The 15,411-nt window shown below is 38.9% G+C and overlaps 2 protein-coding genes across 2 annotated transcripts; both read right to left on the bottom strand.

The window, feature by feature from the left end:
• Positions 1–696: 696 nt before the first annotated feature.
• Positions 697–1,218, bottom strand: LOC128196200 (protein FAR1-RELATED SEQUENCE 9-like). The gene has a single exon (XM_052876433.1). It carries the CDS (start codon positions 1,216–1,218, stop codon positions 697–699), a length of 522 nt encoding a protein of 173 aa, XP_052732393.1.
• Positions 1,219–1,224: 6 nt separating this feature from the next.
• LOC108332696 (protein FAR1-RELATED SEQUENCE 5-like) lies at positions 1,225–2,448 on the bottom strand. Its single transcript, XM_052876432.1, has 2 exons — positions 1,861–2,448; positions 1,225–1,761 (listed from the first exon to the last, which is right to left on the bottom strand). Exons 1-2 carry the CDS (start codon positions 2,446–2,448, stop codon positions 1,225–1,227), a joined length of 1,125 nt encoding a protein of 374 aa, XP_052732392.1.
• Between the last annotated feature and the right edge of the window lie 12,963 nt (positions 2,449–15,411).

The raw sequence follows: 15,411 nt of genomic DNA, 5'->3' as shown, positions 1-15,411 counted from the left end.
TAAAAATAACAAAAAAATCAGCAAGGAAGTTGTATATATCAACTGATGTTGTTATCGAAATTGTTATGTACAACTGACAACAATGACAAAAATCCAAAATGACCAATTTCGGTATCTTGTGATAGTTGGATAGTGTCGGGTTCAAATTGTAAACGGTCATCACGTTCAACAATATTACTTCCTCTTTCGGCCTGAAACAACACAAGTAGTAAGTTAAACATAATTGATAGACAAAAAAATATTTAATGAATATTTTGAACGTAATTAATAACTCACGCATTGTTGGGTGGGTGGTGTTGAAGTCTTTGTGAATGACGTTGACTTTGTTCTTTTGGTTATTTTCTCAACAGTGGACTTCAACCTATTTGTGCGTGGACGTCCTTTTCGCTTAACAGTTGCAGGACTGTGTACACGGACATCAGATGTTCCAACTGGACTAAGTGGTATTGACGTGCATGCACTAGTATCGTATCTTAGTTCGCCTGCATCACTGATGATGTTATTTATCAAGGAAGAACTGAACCCAAATTTTTTACCCAAACAATTAAGTTCTTTTTCCAATTCAGTACTAGCTTCCTCAGACTCACAAGCAACTTCAGCTATTTCATAAAAACGTTTGCACAACAGATTGTATCTTTGCATGCGTGGTTCATTTGTGGAATTACTATACGATGCTGTTATTAGGGTGTGTCTTCGTCAAATATTTTTGCTCCACCGCCTCAATATGTATTGTGAGGGAACACTGTAAACATCTTCTTGACTAAATACCAAGAGGGAATGCCGACATATAATTCCTCTGAACTCAAACAGTTGGCAAGAGCAAGTGGTTGTCTGTGTGACGGGATCATATTGAACTTTGTACAATTTATCTGGTACACGATTACCCTCCCACATTCGTTCCTCTTTTACAGTGTAAGTGTTCCAAAAGTCCTCCTTTAAGGTGTCTTTGATTAAACAATTCATCCTTGAACGGAACTCATTTTGGACCTCCTCAAACTTTGCATGTGTGTATTGCACTTGAAATTGTCTCTCAATTGGTGACTGAGAACCACATGCAATAGTGGTGTTCATGGAGGAGAAGTCCGCTTCTATTTTCTTCTGGGCCTTTACCCTAACTGCATTGTCGTATTGGACCACAAATTGTTGAAGTGTTGTTGTAGAATTGATAAATCCATCAAAAAAGGCATTCATTCCCTCACTTCTCTGAGTCGTAGACATGCCTGCCTAAAAATCTTTTTTCAAGTAACACGGAACCCATTTATGTCTCTCTTCGTACAAATTACATAGCCATTCATTTTGCTCCAATCCATGTTTGGTAAGTAGTTCCTTCCAACCATTTTCAAATTCTATTGGACAAAGACAATCATATATAAGCGCATGTAGTTCGGTTTTGATAACGGGATTATTTCTATACCCGTGCAATTTTTCAGGCAACTTCTTCAAAATGTGCCATAAACACCACCTATGCCTCGTATCAGGAAACACTTGTTCATTAGCGTTGGCCATTGCTCGACATTGGTCAGTAATAATACCTTGAGGACTCTTGTTACGCATGCATCTCAGCCAACATTGGAACAACCATACAAATGAGGCAGTGTCTTCCGAAGACAACAATCCACAACCAAGTAAAATGGAGTGTCCATGATGGTTTACTCCAACAAAAGGCGCAAATGGCATGTCGTACTTATTTGTTAAGTAAGTGGTGTCAAAGGAAACAACATCACCAAATTCTTCACATGCAGCACGACTTCTTGCATCAGCCTAAAAGACACTACAGATTTTATTCCCTTCATCGAGTGCAATGTCATAGAAGAACTCGTTATTTCTATCTTTCATTGACGAAAAGTGTCGTAGGAGTGCCTGACCATCACCATCCTTACATAAAGATCTTATGTGTTGGCCAATGTAGTTTCTTGCGTCCCGCTCGAAGAAGTCCATGTTTTCATAGCCCCCCGCATCGTTCACAATGCTAAGGAAACTCTTATTTAACCTAACTCCAGCATCGTTGTTGACCTCCAACGTGTGTTTTGCATGCATGCTTAACTTTCTATTGGCTGCAAAAAGTTTGGAGTTATTTGGGCAAAGATCTTGGTTGTGGTCCAGAACAACGATCCTTATAAACCACTTGTCCTCCTTCTTTGCAATGGTTATCCCAGCAGGACATTGGTTAATTTGACTTGGAAGTGTTTTTACCACTGGTTTGACGGAAGACACATATTTTCCCTCCCTTGAACATACTATTCTGAGGTAGTAGACGTTGTTGTCTTTATCTTTTTTAGAAGTTCTAGTCCGCACGGCAAACCCACGTCTAATGGCGTAGTTTGTGTAAAAAGTTTTTGCTTCAGCCATTGAGTCAAAACACATATGCACTGTTGGGTCCATCTCCTTTAAACTTTCATTAGGCTCATCAACATTGTCATTATAGTCATTCCCTTGATCCCCATCCATTGTGTGCGTTGACATTAAACCCACCTTTAGAGATAAAGCAAATTATATTGACTCATCACACTAACCACTACGACCACTGGCAACTACAGAAATAATGAAAATAAAATCTTTTCGAACAAGTAATTAAACGTACCCTGGTGGAAAATCGTGTGCCCTTTAATGAAGGTCAGTGGTCCTAACCAACCTCATCTTCTACATTTACGTCCACCATAAATGAACCTTTTGTGCTTCTCACCAAACCTCCGAACTTCGTTGTGGCCCTTCTCTTTAATGAACACCCGGGTAAGTTGTCTGCAAGTGCTTGGTTAATGGAAGTAAATGTTAACGTTGGATGTTAACTCGGTTGTTGACGCAGCTGTGTAGTCCCGCCAAAGGTCATATTTTTGCCTTGTCAAGCACATATTTGCTTATCTGTGAAAGCATGCATTGATGGTTGTCAGCATAAAGCATAAAGTTTCTCTCTCCTAACCCCCAATCAATCCTTTTCACTTAAATAGGCTACCCATCAAATCAGACTATCTCCCCACAATTAATGTAACTTGATTTGAACAAGTTAACTTAATGGAAATAGATGTAATTTTAATATTTTTTTTTTACATTCATTTCATGTAATTTGATTGTCCACGTACTTGTATTTAAGTTTCGGGGAGAAACCAATTGTGTACGCTTCAATCAGGTGACAGTATCTGTAACCCGTTTACCATTGTTTAGTTTTGAGTGACTTCTTTAATCATCCTACTGATGTATCGTCGTTAACTTAGAATTTTAATGTGGACATGAAATTTCTGTATAATCATGGATGCATGGGAAGAACTTGTTTATGATGATGATGTCCTTGAATCGTTTTTGAAAAAATGCGATGCTTCCGCAACGCTTATTCCTGGTCCTGCAGGTAACATCCAAGCAGCTTTCATGAATAGAACGGGAACAGAACAACCGAAATCGACACAAGAATTTGCTCGTGATGTTGCTGACGCAACCTATGAACGAGATTTCAACTCCAATGCTTGGAAATGGGCACATATGTTTATCGAACACCACGGTACATTGAATCTCATACACGCTTCCAACAACATTGTTACGTTTACTACTTTTAATTTGTTTTCATTTTTTTTATCATAGGTCTCGTAAAGGATGGAAAATTCGACAACGTTAACTCCCTCTAAGAGGCAAAATCAGCTGAGGTCCTTCCATTGGTTGTTTGCATATTGAAAGAGTGCAAGCCAAATGGGTTGGGAGATATGCAGTTGAGTCTTAAGGTAATATTTGTTTTATTCAACAACATAACATTTTATGGTACATTACTAACTTATTATACCAACTTCTAAAGGACCCAACTGCCACGATGAAGGCTTCCTTGCACAACAAAGTTCTTGAAGATCCTGAAATTGCAGACAATATCGGAGTAGGTTCCGTTATGATACTCAATCTTGTAAGCCATCAAATTTGTACTTCACTACCACAATTATTTATTTAGTATTTAAGTGTTCTTCTTCTTAAAAATTTCGTTTGTACTTTTAGGTCCACCCCTTCACTGCATTTCGGCAAAACCACTACCTCAATATTACGCATCGCTCTATAGTCAAGATTTTTCCGGCTGAAGTTTCACCTCCTAATATTGACCTTGTTAAGGAGACACCAAAACCTGTCATTCGACTTCCTATGTGGGCAGAGAAGGAACTCAATGTGGATGACATCCTCCGCAAATTTGTACGTCCATCTGACCAACCATCAACGTCCAATCAAGCAGACAACCAATAGTGGGTTTAGGATAACTGTAATTTTATATGAACACCATTATAAGTATTTCATGGATAACTGTAATATTTCAAACGTACAATGTATTACTGTTGTGTATGTTGTGTACCTGAATCTCTATTAATGGTGTGTTATAATGAATTTATTTATGTCATACAAAAGTTTTGAAGTTAATTGTTACCTCTTGTTTTCCAATGGTGACCCCTATTCACCTGACTGAGTACCTGTGTTGGACTTTCTGTACAAAATCAAATATTCTCTCGGGTAATCGTTTACAAAGATGCTGTAAACGATTACCAGACCCTTTTTTGAACACTCTCACAATTCCCTTGCAGACCTTGCTCCTCCAACTCATGAGGGGTCACCCCATACTCCCTGGCCTCACATCACATCACCAACCACCCTATCCCAGCACTGAAACACCTGGACCAGCCTCAGACAAGTGCAAAATTGCCTAAAACTGACCTTTTTTTACAATGGTGACCTCTGTTCACCTGACTGAGTACCTGTGTTGGACTTTCTGTACAAAATCCAATTTCCTCTCAGGTAATCGTTTACAGGGATGCTGTAAACGATTACCAGACCCTTTTTTGAACACCCTCACTCATCCCTTGCTCCTCCAACTCATGAGGGGTCACCCCACACACCCTGGCCTCACATGACATCACCAACCACCCTATCCCAGCACTGAAACACCTGGACCAGCCTCAGACAGCTGCAGAAGTGCCTAAAACTGACCTTTTTTTACAATGGTGATCCTTGTTCACCTGACTGAGTACTTGTGTTGGACTTTCTGTACAAAATCCAATTTCCTCTCGGGTAATCGTTTACAGGGATGCTGTAAACGATTACCAGACCCTTTTTTGAACACCCTCAGTCATCCCTTGCACACCTTGCTCCTCCAACTCATGAGGGGTCACCCCACACTCCCTGGCCTCACATGACATCACTAACCACCCTATCCCAGCACTGAAACACCTGGACCAGCCTCAGACAGCTGCAGAAGTGCCTAAAACTGACCTTTTTTTACAATGGTAACTCCTGTTCACCTGACTGAGTACCTGTGTTGGACTTTCTGTACAAAATCCAATTTCCTCTCGGGTAATCGTTTACAGGGATGCTGTAAACGATTACCAGACCCTTTTTTGAACACCCTCAGTCATCCCTTCCACACCTTGCTCCTCCAACTCATGAGGGGTCACCCCACACTCCCTGGCCTCACATGACATCACCAACCACCCTATCCCAGCACTGAAACACCTGGACCAGCCTCAGACAGGTGCAGAAGTGCCTAAAGGTCATATTTTTTTACAATGGTGACCCCTGTTCACCTGACTGAGTACCTGTGTTGGACTTTCTATACAAAATCCAATATTCTCTCGGGTAATCGTTTACAGGGATGCTGTAAACGATTACCAGACCCTTTTTTGAACACCCTCAGTCATCCCTTGCACACCTTGCTCCTCCAACTCATGAGGGGTCACCCCACACTCCTTGGCCTCACATGAAATCACCAACCACCCTATCCCAGCACTGAAACACCTGTACCAGCCTCAGACAGGTGCAGAAGTGCCTAAAAGTCATATTTTTTTACAATGGTGACCCCTGTTCAACTTACTGAGTACCTGTGTTGGACTTTCTGTACAAAATCAAATATCCTCTCGGGTAATCGTTTACAGGGATGCTGTAAACGATTACCAGACCCTTTTTTGAACACCCTCAGTCATCCCTTGCACACCTTGCTCCTCCAACTCATGAGGGGTCACCCCACACTCCTTGGCCTCACATGAAATCACCAACCACCCTATCCCAGCACTGAAACACCTGGACCAGCCTCAGACAGGTGCAGAAGTGCCTAAAAGTCAGATTTTTTTACAATGGTGACCCATGTTCACCTGACTGAGTACCTGTGTTGGACTTTCTGTACAAAATCCAATATTCTCTCGGGTAATCGTTTACAGGGATGCTGTAAACGATTACCAGACCCTTTTTTGAACACCCTCAGTCATCCCTTGCACACCTTGCTCCTCCAACTCATGAGGGGTCACCCCACACTCCTTGGCCTCACATGAAATCACCAACCACCCTATCCCAGCACTGAAACACCTGGACCAGCCTCAGACAGGTGCAGAAGTGCCTAAAAGTCAGATTTTTTTACAATGGTGACCCATGTTCACCTGACTGAGTACCTGTGTTGGACTTTCTGTACAAAATCCAATATTCTCTCGGGTAATCGTTTACAGGGATGCTGTAAACGATTACCAGACCCTTTTTTGAACACCCTCACTCATCCCCTGCAGACCTTGCTCGTCCAACTGATTAGGGGTCACCCCACTCTCCCTGGCCTCACATCACATCACCAACCACCCTATCCCAGCACTGAAACACCTGGACCAGCCTCAGACAGCTGTAGAAGTGCCTAAAACTGACCTTTTTCTACAATGGTGACCCCTGTTCACCTAACTGAGTACCTGTGTTGGACTTTGTGTACAAAATCCAATATTCTCTCGGGTAATCGTTTACAGGGATGCTATAAACGATTACCAGACCCTTTTTTGAACACCCTCCCTCATCCCTTGCAGACCCTGCTCCTCCAACTTATGAGGGGTGACCCCAAACTCCTTGGCCTCACATCACATCACCGACCACTCAAATTGTCCTTCAAATGAACTGGTTTTGACATTCGTCACCTATGTTACCCAAAAAGACCACTCAAACACGAACATCTTACAAACAAGCCTGCAACTTAGGAGACACAAAAAAAGACCACATTCTGAAATCCAAAAACCCACAACTCATAATAACAATGGTATTGAATAAATAAAATATGAGACCAATTCAAAACCAAAACTCAAATTTTATTTCATTGAACTAAATCGGATACATTAAACATTGTTTTATTAATCTATTTATAATGATTACAATTATCATTACTTTCCAAATAACATTTTCCATCAACTAAATACACCGATCACTCATTTTTTATTCTAAGCACTACGGTTCCGGTGTATGGAGTCCTAAGTGCTCTTCCCTTGTAACGCCTTCGTGATCCAACCCTAACATACGTCTTAAAAGGTTGTTCATTTTCGTCAATGTCTGTAGGGGATACAAAACCAGTGTTCACCGATGGTTCTGTACGAGGCACACTTTGTCGAACGTCATCTTTATTTTGCCTTCTTGCCTTCTCTTCAGCCAATTGTGCCTCCAAACTTCCAACCCTCCTTTTAAGTTCTTCAATTAGAAATTCTTGTTCCTCTAAGGCACGTATAAAAGTTTCTCTGCGAATTCTTTTTTGTTTCTTCTTTCCTCTTGGTTTAGAATCCTTTCTTTTAGGTGTTGGTCTGTATTCCTCCTTATCCTTGGTTGAAGGACCACCATAAACATCGTCAACAACCTGAAATTTAACAACACATTACAGATTACACAACTTTTGTCAATATATGAAAACATAACAAAACTTCCGATAACAAACAACTTACCAAACCTGTCTCCATACACCGTTTTACAAACTTGTCTCCAACACTTATATTCATCCAATGCAATATTCGTGGAAATTTTTCAATAGGACCTTTTGGTGGAACAAAAAGCTCAAAAAACCATACCTAAGACAAATAAATCATCTTAACTTGTAAGAAACTTAATTCAAAAAACAATTTAAGTAATTACATCAAATACTATTAATTACCTGCAGCATGTAAACACAACCATCGACGTAAACGTTTGAAATACCTTTGCCTTTCTTCAAGCCTTCTGAAGCTTTGCACAAACTACGTAACAGAAAACGATAAACTACACTACCTCAACAATAACTACCCAAACCACTTAAGTTGTCAACAATATTAAACATTACGGGAAACACTTTCCCGCTACGTTTTGGAAATAACATCTCACTTACCCCTACTAGGAGGTAAAGACTACAAAAATGAGAACAATGGATCTTTTTCTTGTGTTTTCGCATTAGAATTTTGTATATCGAATTCAATTCCTTTGTTCCTTTGCCTATGTATTTCACACATTCAGTGTTGCCCAGCTCTTCCTTTAAGTTAATATTTGCACCATCTGTACTCAATCCCAACCCTAAATAAATATCATTTTCATTTAACTTCAATATTTTATTCCCAACTAAAAAACCACTACTACAGTCGTCCCACTTACCCAATAACTCACTCAATATATTTCTACCTACTTTAACATTGACATTGACATCTAAAAACCACGCAAATGGAGTCCTCGCAATCAATGACCGATGCTCGTCTGTCAAGCGTTCGTTCAAAGTACATATATACTTTGTCGAAAAAGAGTGACGAACACTCAACTGCATAAACCAAAATAAAATCATCAAAACAACGAAACCCAATAACCCAAGAACCACAACACAAGGATACCAACCCCAAACCTTAACCCAAACCAAATAACCATGCTACGACATGCCCAAACCGAATAACCAAGCTACGACATGGAATGGAAAACCACTTACCTTCGTCGTCGGACAATGGTCACCGGAACTTCCCATTCCGCACGATAACAGGAGAAGAAACTGGACGGAGACAACACCACGCACACAGAACAAAGTGAAGCAGGACGAAACGCGACCTTCGACCTTTCAAGAGAACGGTCCTTCGTTTCCAATGGAACAGAGAAAGGGCTATTTTCGGATTTTCACTAAAAATAAGGGTTACGGACTTCCGTTTCGTAGGTTTTAAAAATATTTTATTTTTAAAACAAACCAATCAAACAACGACACGTGGCGTTGTCAAAACAGTGTTAAAAATACGTTGTTGGAATATCGCGGTCCTTTAAAAAAATGTCATTTTTTGATATGGATCAATTTTCAACCCGGTCCACTTAGAACCCGACTCACCAATCCATCTAATTTAATTTAATTTAATAATTTATTACTTTGTATTTGAATATTATTAGTTAATACTTTTTTTATTATGTTGTAAAGGATAAAGAAAAATATGTTTCAAGAGAGAAAAAAATATTATGGATTTATCCATTCAAGACTAATATTATAAATGGATAAGTAGCACAAAAAGATCAATTTTAGAAACTTATTTATTCGCCTTTTGTGCTTGCTTTTGAATTACATTTGGATTGTATGATACTTTTTTTTATTATTTTGAATTGTCTTTGGAGTTTAACATCATTTTAGGGTGAAATTTATTTATATTTAAATTACAAAAGAATTGAAATTTTTTTTAGATTTGAAAAAATATTTTATTTTTTTAAGATTTGAAACAAAATTGTAATTAAGTGAGCCGGTGAGCCAACCCGTTTAACCCACCACCTTGGTAGGTCGGTCCGGGTTCAATTTTTTTTGGCTCGCTAATAAATGAGTCAGACTAGGTTGACTCACTTAGTGACCAACCCGTGGTGGACCAGGTCGGATCAGACAGGGTTACCAGTTTTGATAGCACTGTATAAAATATAAATTTGATTACATTTTTTTGTCCTATTGTGCAGTTCAATTAGATCTTTTATTTTATATTTTTAATTAAGTTCTCTTATTATTAAAAATTATTTTATTTCTTCCTTCCAACTATATTAACGTTAACTTCGTCTTTGTACACTCTACGTAATAGTTGATAGTATTTTCATTTTTTTTATTTGTTTTTAAATTTTTAAAATTTTTTTTTAAAATTAAAAAACAATGTCATGTGTCAAACCAGTGTTGTGTTGTTTGACAATGGTAGTACCACATGACAGTGATAGTGTCTGTGATAGTATTAGTGTCATGTGGTAGTGTTAGTGTCACGTGACAATATTAGTGTCACGTGGCAATATCATTTCGACATTATATTGTTTTGTATTCAATTTAATCCCTAACGAAATGGATCAAATTGTATCATTTTTAAGAAAATGAGGACTTAATTGAACCAAAAAAAATTAGGGACCGAATTGAATCACATGAAGGGATAAGAGGATGAAAAATATAATTAACCCTAAGAACACATTGGGAGTATAATTGAGATGTAAAATGTAAGGACATACATGTTAAGACAAGATCATCTAGAGAGACAAGACCGTCTAGCGACTCTTGTTTTGAATTTTAACATACAAATATTTAACGAAATAACATTTATTGATTAAAACCGTCCAAAACATATGTTTTGTTAAAATATTGTTGAATAACATAAGAAAATCATCGTTGATAACTCTATATAAGATGTTATATAACTTACAAACAATGTTTGTTAAAAATGTGTTTATCTTTATAAATGGTCTAGAAATTTTTTTATTAAACGTTGTATCTTGTAAATGATGTGTTACTCAAAAGGAACAAACTTGTGCGCTAAATGCTTAGTACATGAAACATACCTAAACGCTCTATAACGTTTAAAACATTAAATGCATGTATGATTTGTACTTCTTTATCTGTGGTGCTTTGTTTCTCTTTATCTATGCAGATCATGAAAGTATCAAGCTTTATTTAAAAGCTCTATGCCAAATTAAGAAAGATTTCAATGGATAGGAAGACATTCTTGGAATGTTTCCTTAATGCTTTTTACTCTAATTGAGTCGTACAAGCCATGTTTGCTAAAAGCACAGTTGTTATTCCAAGACGCAACCTAGCACCTGACTTACGTAAATGACTACCTACTTGTTGGGTATCCAAGTGTGAGTCCAAGTCCCACATTGGATAGAAATGAGAAAGTAGAGCAGTATATAAAGATGAAAGACCTATTAACCCATTGCCTTAAGGTTTTGGGTAAAGAGTGGTGTCGATCCCTTATATAATTGGCTTAGATGTTATTGGTGTTTGTGTAACCCACTGGGAACCCTCCTCCTCAATAAACCCAGCAGTGGTATTAGAGCCGATGGTTTGTCTTGGTGACCGGCTCAGACGAGTATAATGATCCCTATACCGAAAGTCTTCCTGGCAAAGGGTATCCAGGTAAAGCAAGTTTCGTTAAGATACGACGGTTGGAAAGGGCTACTCGTGGTTGTGATTAGTTGTGGGAATGCTTCCGCTGGAGGGGGGGTGTACCTATGTGGAAGGGACTCACCCTTGAGGGGAGATGTTGGGTATCCAAGTGTGAGTCACTAGTACAATTATTGCTCTTAAACTCGCACAATATGCCTCATTTTATACCAACCCGTTGTCTATAACAACGCGGTGGCAGATTGGTAAATAAGATAACATTATAGGTCTCGGTTGCATGTAGAACCGAAAAATAAATGGCCTACCACCTCAACTACGCTCAGAATCGGTGCCTAACCTAAGGTAATACTACCTCGGTTTAACGAAGAACCGAGGCATAAAGCCTCGTGACACTGACACTCATCCTGACACTCACTGAAACTCGCTGACAACTTTTAGAAAAGTTGATATTACTTCGGTTTCCAACAGAACCGAGGCATATTTTTTAAAAGCTACGACTTCGATTTTTCTAAGCTCGGTGTCAAAAGGCTTGTTCGACTGCGGTTGCTCTACTGACCGAGGCATATATTGTGCAACTACTTCGGGTTTTTAAGGCATATATTGCCTCTGCGCGCTTCTGCTTTTCTTTCACTTTCTGCGCACTCATTTCTTCTTGCAAGGCTAAGCTTCTGCTTCTTCTTCTTTCTCGTTTAAAATATATAAGCTTCTTCCTCCTTGGTTCTTCACTGCCTCCACCATTGTCGCCGCCGCGAGCTGCCTCCACCATCATCGCCGCCGCAAGCTGCCACCACCAATGTCGCCTCCGCGAGCTTCCTCCAGCATCGTCGCCTCCATGCCTGAACCACTGAACCGTAGTGGCCACGGAAAGCAGGGCTTGAACCACTGAAGCCTGGTGTGGATCGAGGAATGAGGCTTGAACCACTAGACCTCGATGCGGATCGGCGGCGAGTAGAGGGCTAGAACCACTGGACCCCGGTGCGGATCGAGGAACGGGGCTTGAACCACTGGACCTCAGTGCGGATCGACGACGAGTAGAGGGCTTGAACCACTGGACCTCGGTGTAGATTGGCAGCGAGTAGAGGGCTTGAACCACTGGACCCCGGTGCGGATCGAGGAACGGGGCTTGAACCACTGGACCCCGGTGCGGATCGGCGGCGAGTAGAGGGCTTGAACCACTAGACCTCGGTGCGGATCGACGGCGAGTAGAGGGCTTGAACCACTGGACCCCGATGCGGATCGAGGAACGGGGCTTGAACCACTGGACACCGGTGCGGATCGGCGGCGAGTAGAGGGCTTGAACCATTGGACCACGGTGCAGATCGAGGAACGAGGCTTGAACCACTGGACCCCGGTGCGGATTGATGGCGAGCAAAGGAAACTGGTGTCGGTGGTGACGATGGTGACGGTGGCGAGGGTCTTGTCTTCCTGCTGATAATTTTTTGGGTTTTCTTATATTCAGATTCAGCCTCAGAAATTGAATCTCACTGATTGACGGTGGCGAGTTCTAAAATTTGAAAAAAAGAACACATTACTGCCTCGGTTCTCTAAAAACTGAGGCATAATCCTATCTTGTTTTATTTCGGTCCGTGACCGAGGCATATAGCCTACTTTTTTTACCTCAGTCGTATATGCCTCGGTTGCAAAACCGATGCCTATAAACAAAAAGAACCGGTGTCTTTTCTTCTTTTTGTACTAGTGAGTCCAAGTCCCACATTGGATAGAAATGAGAAAGTAGAGCAGTATATAAAGATGAAAGACCCATTAACCCATTGCCTTAAGGTTTTGGGTAAAGAGTGGTGTCGATCCCTTATATAGTTGGCTCAGATGTTATTGATGTTTGTGTAACCCACAAGGTAACCAACCTCCTCTTCGAAAGACCCAACAGTCTTTACCATTTGTAGGGATGTTCAACACACACACATACACATAGTTCTCCACACTGGTAAGATATTGTCCGCTTTGGGTCAAGCCCTCACGTATTTGCTTTTGGTACCACTCCAAAAGGCCTCTTACCAATGGAGGTATCTTATGTGTATATAAATCCATGTCCATCTCTTATTTTATCTAATGTGGGACTTTGTTTGTACCCAACATCCTCCCCTCAAACAAAGGACTATGGTTCTCCACCTCTACCTCCCCTACAGTGGAAGTCTTTTTCTTATCCTCAAGTACACCATGGTCATCACTTCTCTTTCACAATCCATGGTCAAACACTGAGCATCTCTTGCTCTCCACCTCTCATGATTCACTTCCAGGCTATCTACCGGCCACCTACCAAGGCTTCACCTGATCATGGAGAGACGTATTCTTATGAGCCTGGTCACCAGACCTAAACCATGGGCTCTGATACCATTTGTGGGGATGTTCAACACACACACATACACATAGATCTCCACACTGGTAAGATATTGTCCGCTTTGGGTCAAGCCCTCACGGATTTTCTTTTGCTACCACTCCAAAAGGCCTCTTACCAATGGAGGTATCTTATGTGTATATAAATCCATGCCCATCTCTTATTTTATCCGATGTGGGACTTTGTTTGTACCCAACACTACTCTCACTGAAGTCAACTCTTTGAGTAACAGATCTTTCCCGAAGAAGTTTATATTAGGAAGACTGGCTGAAAAGAAGATAACAAGAATATATCTTTGAATCTTACGTTGGTATGATCTCTTTATAAGCTTTCAATGTTTAGCACTTACTTTGTTAACAAAAAATGTTTTACAAGTTTTCAGATTTCCTTATCCTGTCTTTGAGAGCTTTCAATCTGTACTTGTTTTTCAAAAATACCTTTGATATGTTTGTAAATTCTGAAGAGAATGAAGACACTTGGTTGTTTAGTTTAGTTGAGCTAAACGGTCTATCTAGGTTGGATAGTTTATAAACTAGGAGTGGTAAAACTCATTGTAATCTTTTAAAGATTAGTGAAACCCCTTAAGTGTGTTTAAGGGAGAACTAGATGTAGCTTAGTTGGAGTGAACTAGTTCAAAAATAAGCTTGTCTTGTTTGTTCTCTCTCCTAAACGCTATATGAAAACTTAAGTGTTTAATATTAATTGCAAATCGTTTAACCCCTGCAAAAGAACTTAAACAGTTGTTTGCAAAATGTTTCTAAAAACTCCATTCAATCCTCTTTCTAGAGTTTTTCCAAAAATTTAAAAGTAGTAGAGGTTGTAAAGATTGCACTCCATTATTTTATTCAAAAAAGGTCAAACTATAATAAAATTTCTTATAACAGAGTTTCATTTAATAAATACCATTATCTCTCTAGAAACTTTTCTAAAACTTTTTTCTATCTTCTCTTTAGATTCTTGACTTCATCCTTCATTTGTTTCACGAATAGAGACCATAGGAAGGATTCTTTTACACAACTCTATATACCCACCCGATCAGAACTAATAATAAAGTAAGTTTACTTTTTATCCCTTTTTGAAGTTAGTGGACATTTAAAGTTGCATGTAGTATGTGATTGAGTGTATGTGACTCAAAATAACTCAAACTGAATATATATTTGTCTATGAGCATAAGGATGTGCTTAGATATCTAACTATGGAGTAGTTTCTTATAGTATAGGCTTCATTTAAGAGTCAAAACTCATCCCTTTTTACTACTCTAGGATATACTTCAACTGTTCAATCGAAGTATTCTATCCAAAAAAACATGAAGCCCAAGCCCTTTACTACACTAATGAGAAGAGAAAAAAATAATAAATCAAAAATTCAATTTTTTTTTAGCTTGAGTGAAAAATTTTAAATTTTATTCACAATTTTTCTCACAATTCTTTGTATATGCAAATATTTGTGGAAATCTATACATGTTAACCCTATATATTATTGATAATTATAAGAAAAGATAAATAATAGTCTTTTTAATTAAGAAACACGTTAGTATTATTAATTTTCCATCTCACATATAATGTAACACAACCATAATATGAAATCTTATTACTTTTAGTATAATTAAATATAGCCATCAATTAATTTTAGGGAAATTTTAATATAAAATTTAAATTTATAATATTATGACTTTCACCATAAATAAAGCCAAAACAATAAATGCATAAAAATACTAGAAAAAAAATTACAAACGCAAAATTTCGCCTAGCAAACACAAACTGGTTCGTCCAACAAATTTAACTTCATGTAAAATTAATATAAATTATTCTTCAATTGTGCTTATGATCTTCATGTTTTCTAACTTTCTTCCTTCATGAAATATTATAAGATTCAATGAGACATGTTTTGATCTTTGATCTTTGACCTTGTCATAGATCTTTTAAATTGCAAATGTTTTATTTCAAGTTCTTTTCATATATGCTCA

The sequence above is a fragment of the Vigna angularis genome, chromosome 4 (genome assembly GCF_016808095.1).
Source record: "Vigna angularis cultivar LongXiaoDou No.4 chromosome 4, ASM1680809v1, whole genome shotgun sequence".
NCBI lineage: Eukaryota > Viridiplantae > Streptophyta > Magnoliopsida > Fabales > Fabaceae > Vigna > Vigna angularis.
The sequence above is the reverse complement of the archived record's forward strand: the minus strand, read 5'-3'. Positions and strand labels throughout refer to the sequence as shown.

Coding starts and splice junctions, on each gene's coding strand:
- LOC128196200 (XM_052876433.1), bottom strand. CDS start 1,218: ATGTCTACGACTCAGAGAAGTGAGGGAATGAATGCCTTTTTTGATGGA.
- LOC108332696 (XM_052876432.1), bottom strand. CDS start 2,448: ATGGATGGGGATCAAGGGAATGACTATAATGACAATGTTGATGAGCCT. Junction 1,762..1,860: donor GTAAGGATGGTGATGGTCAG/GCACTCCTACGA, acceptor AGTGTCTTTTAG/GCTGATGCAAGAAGTCGTGC.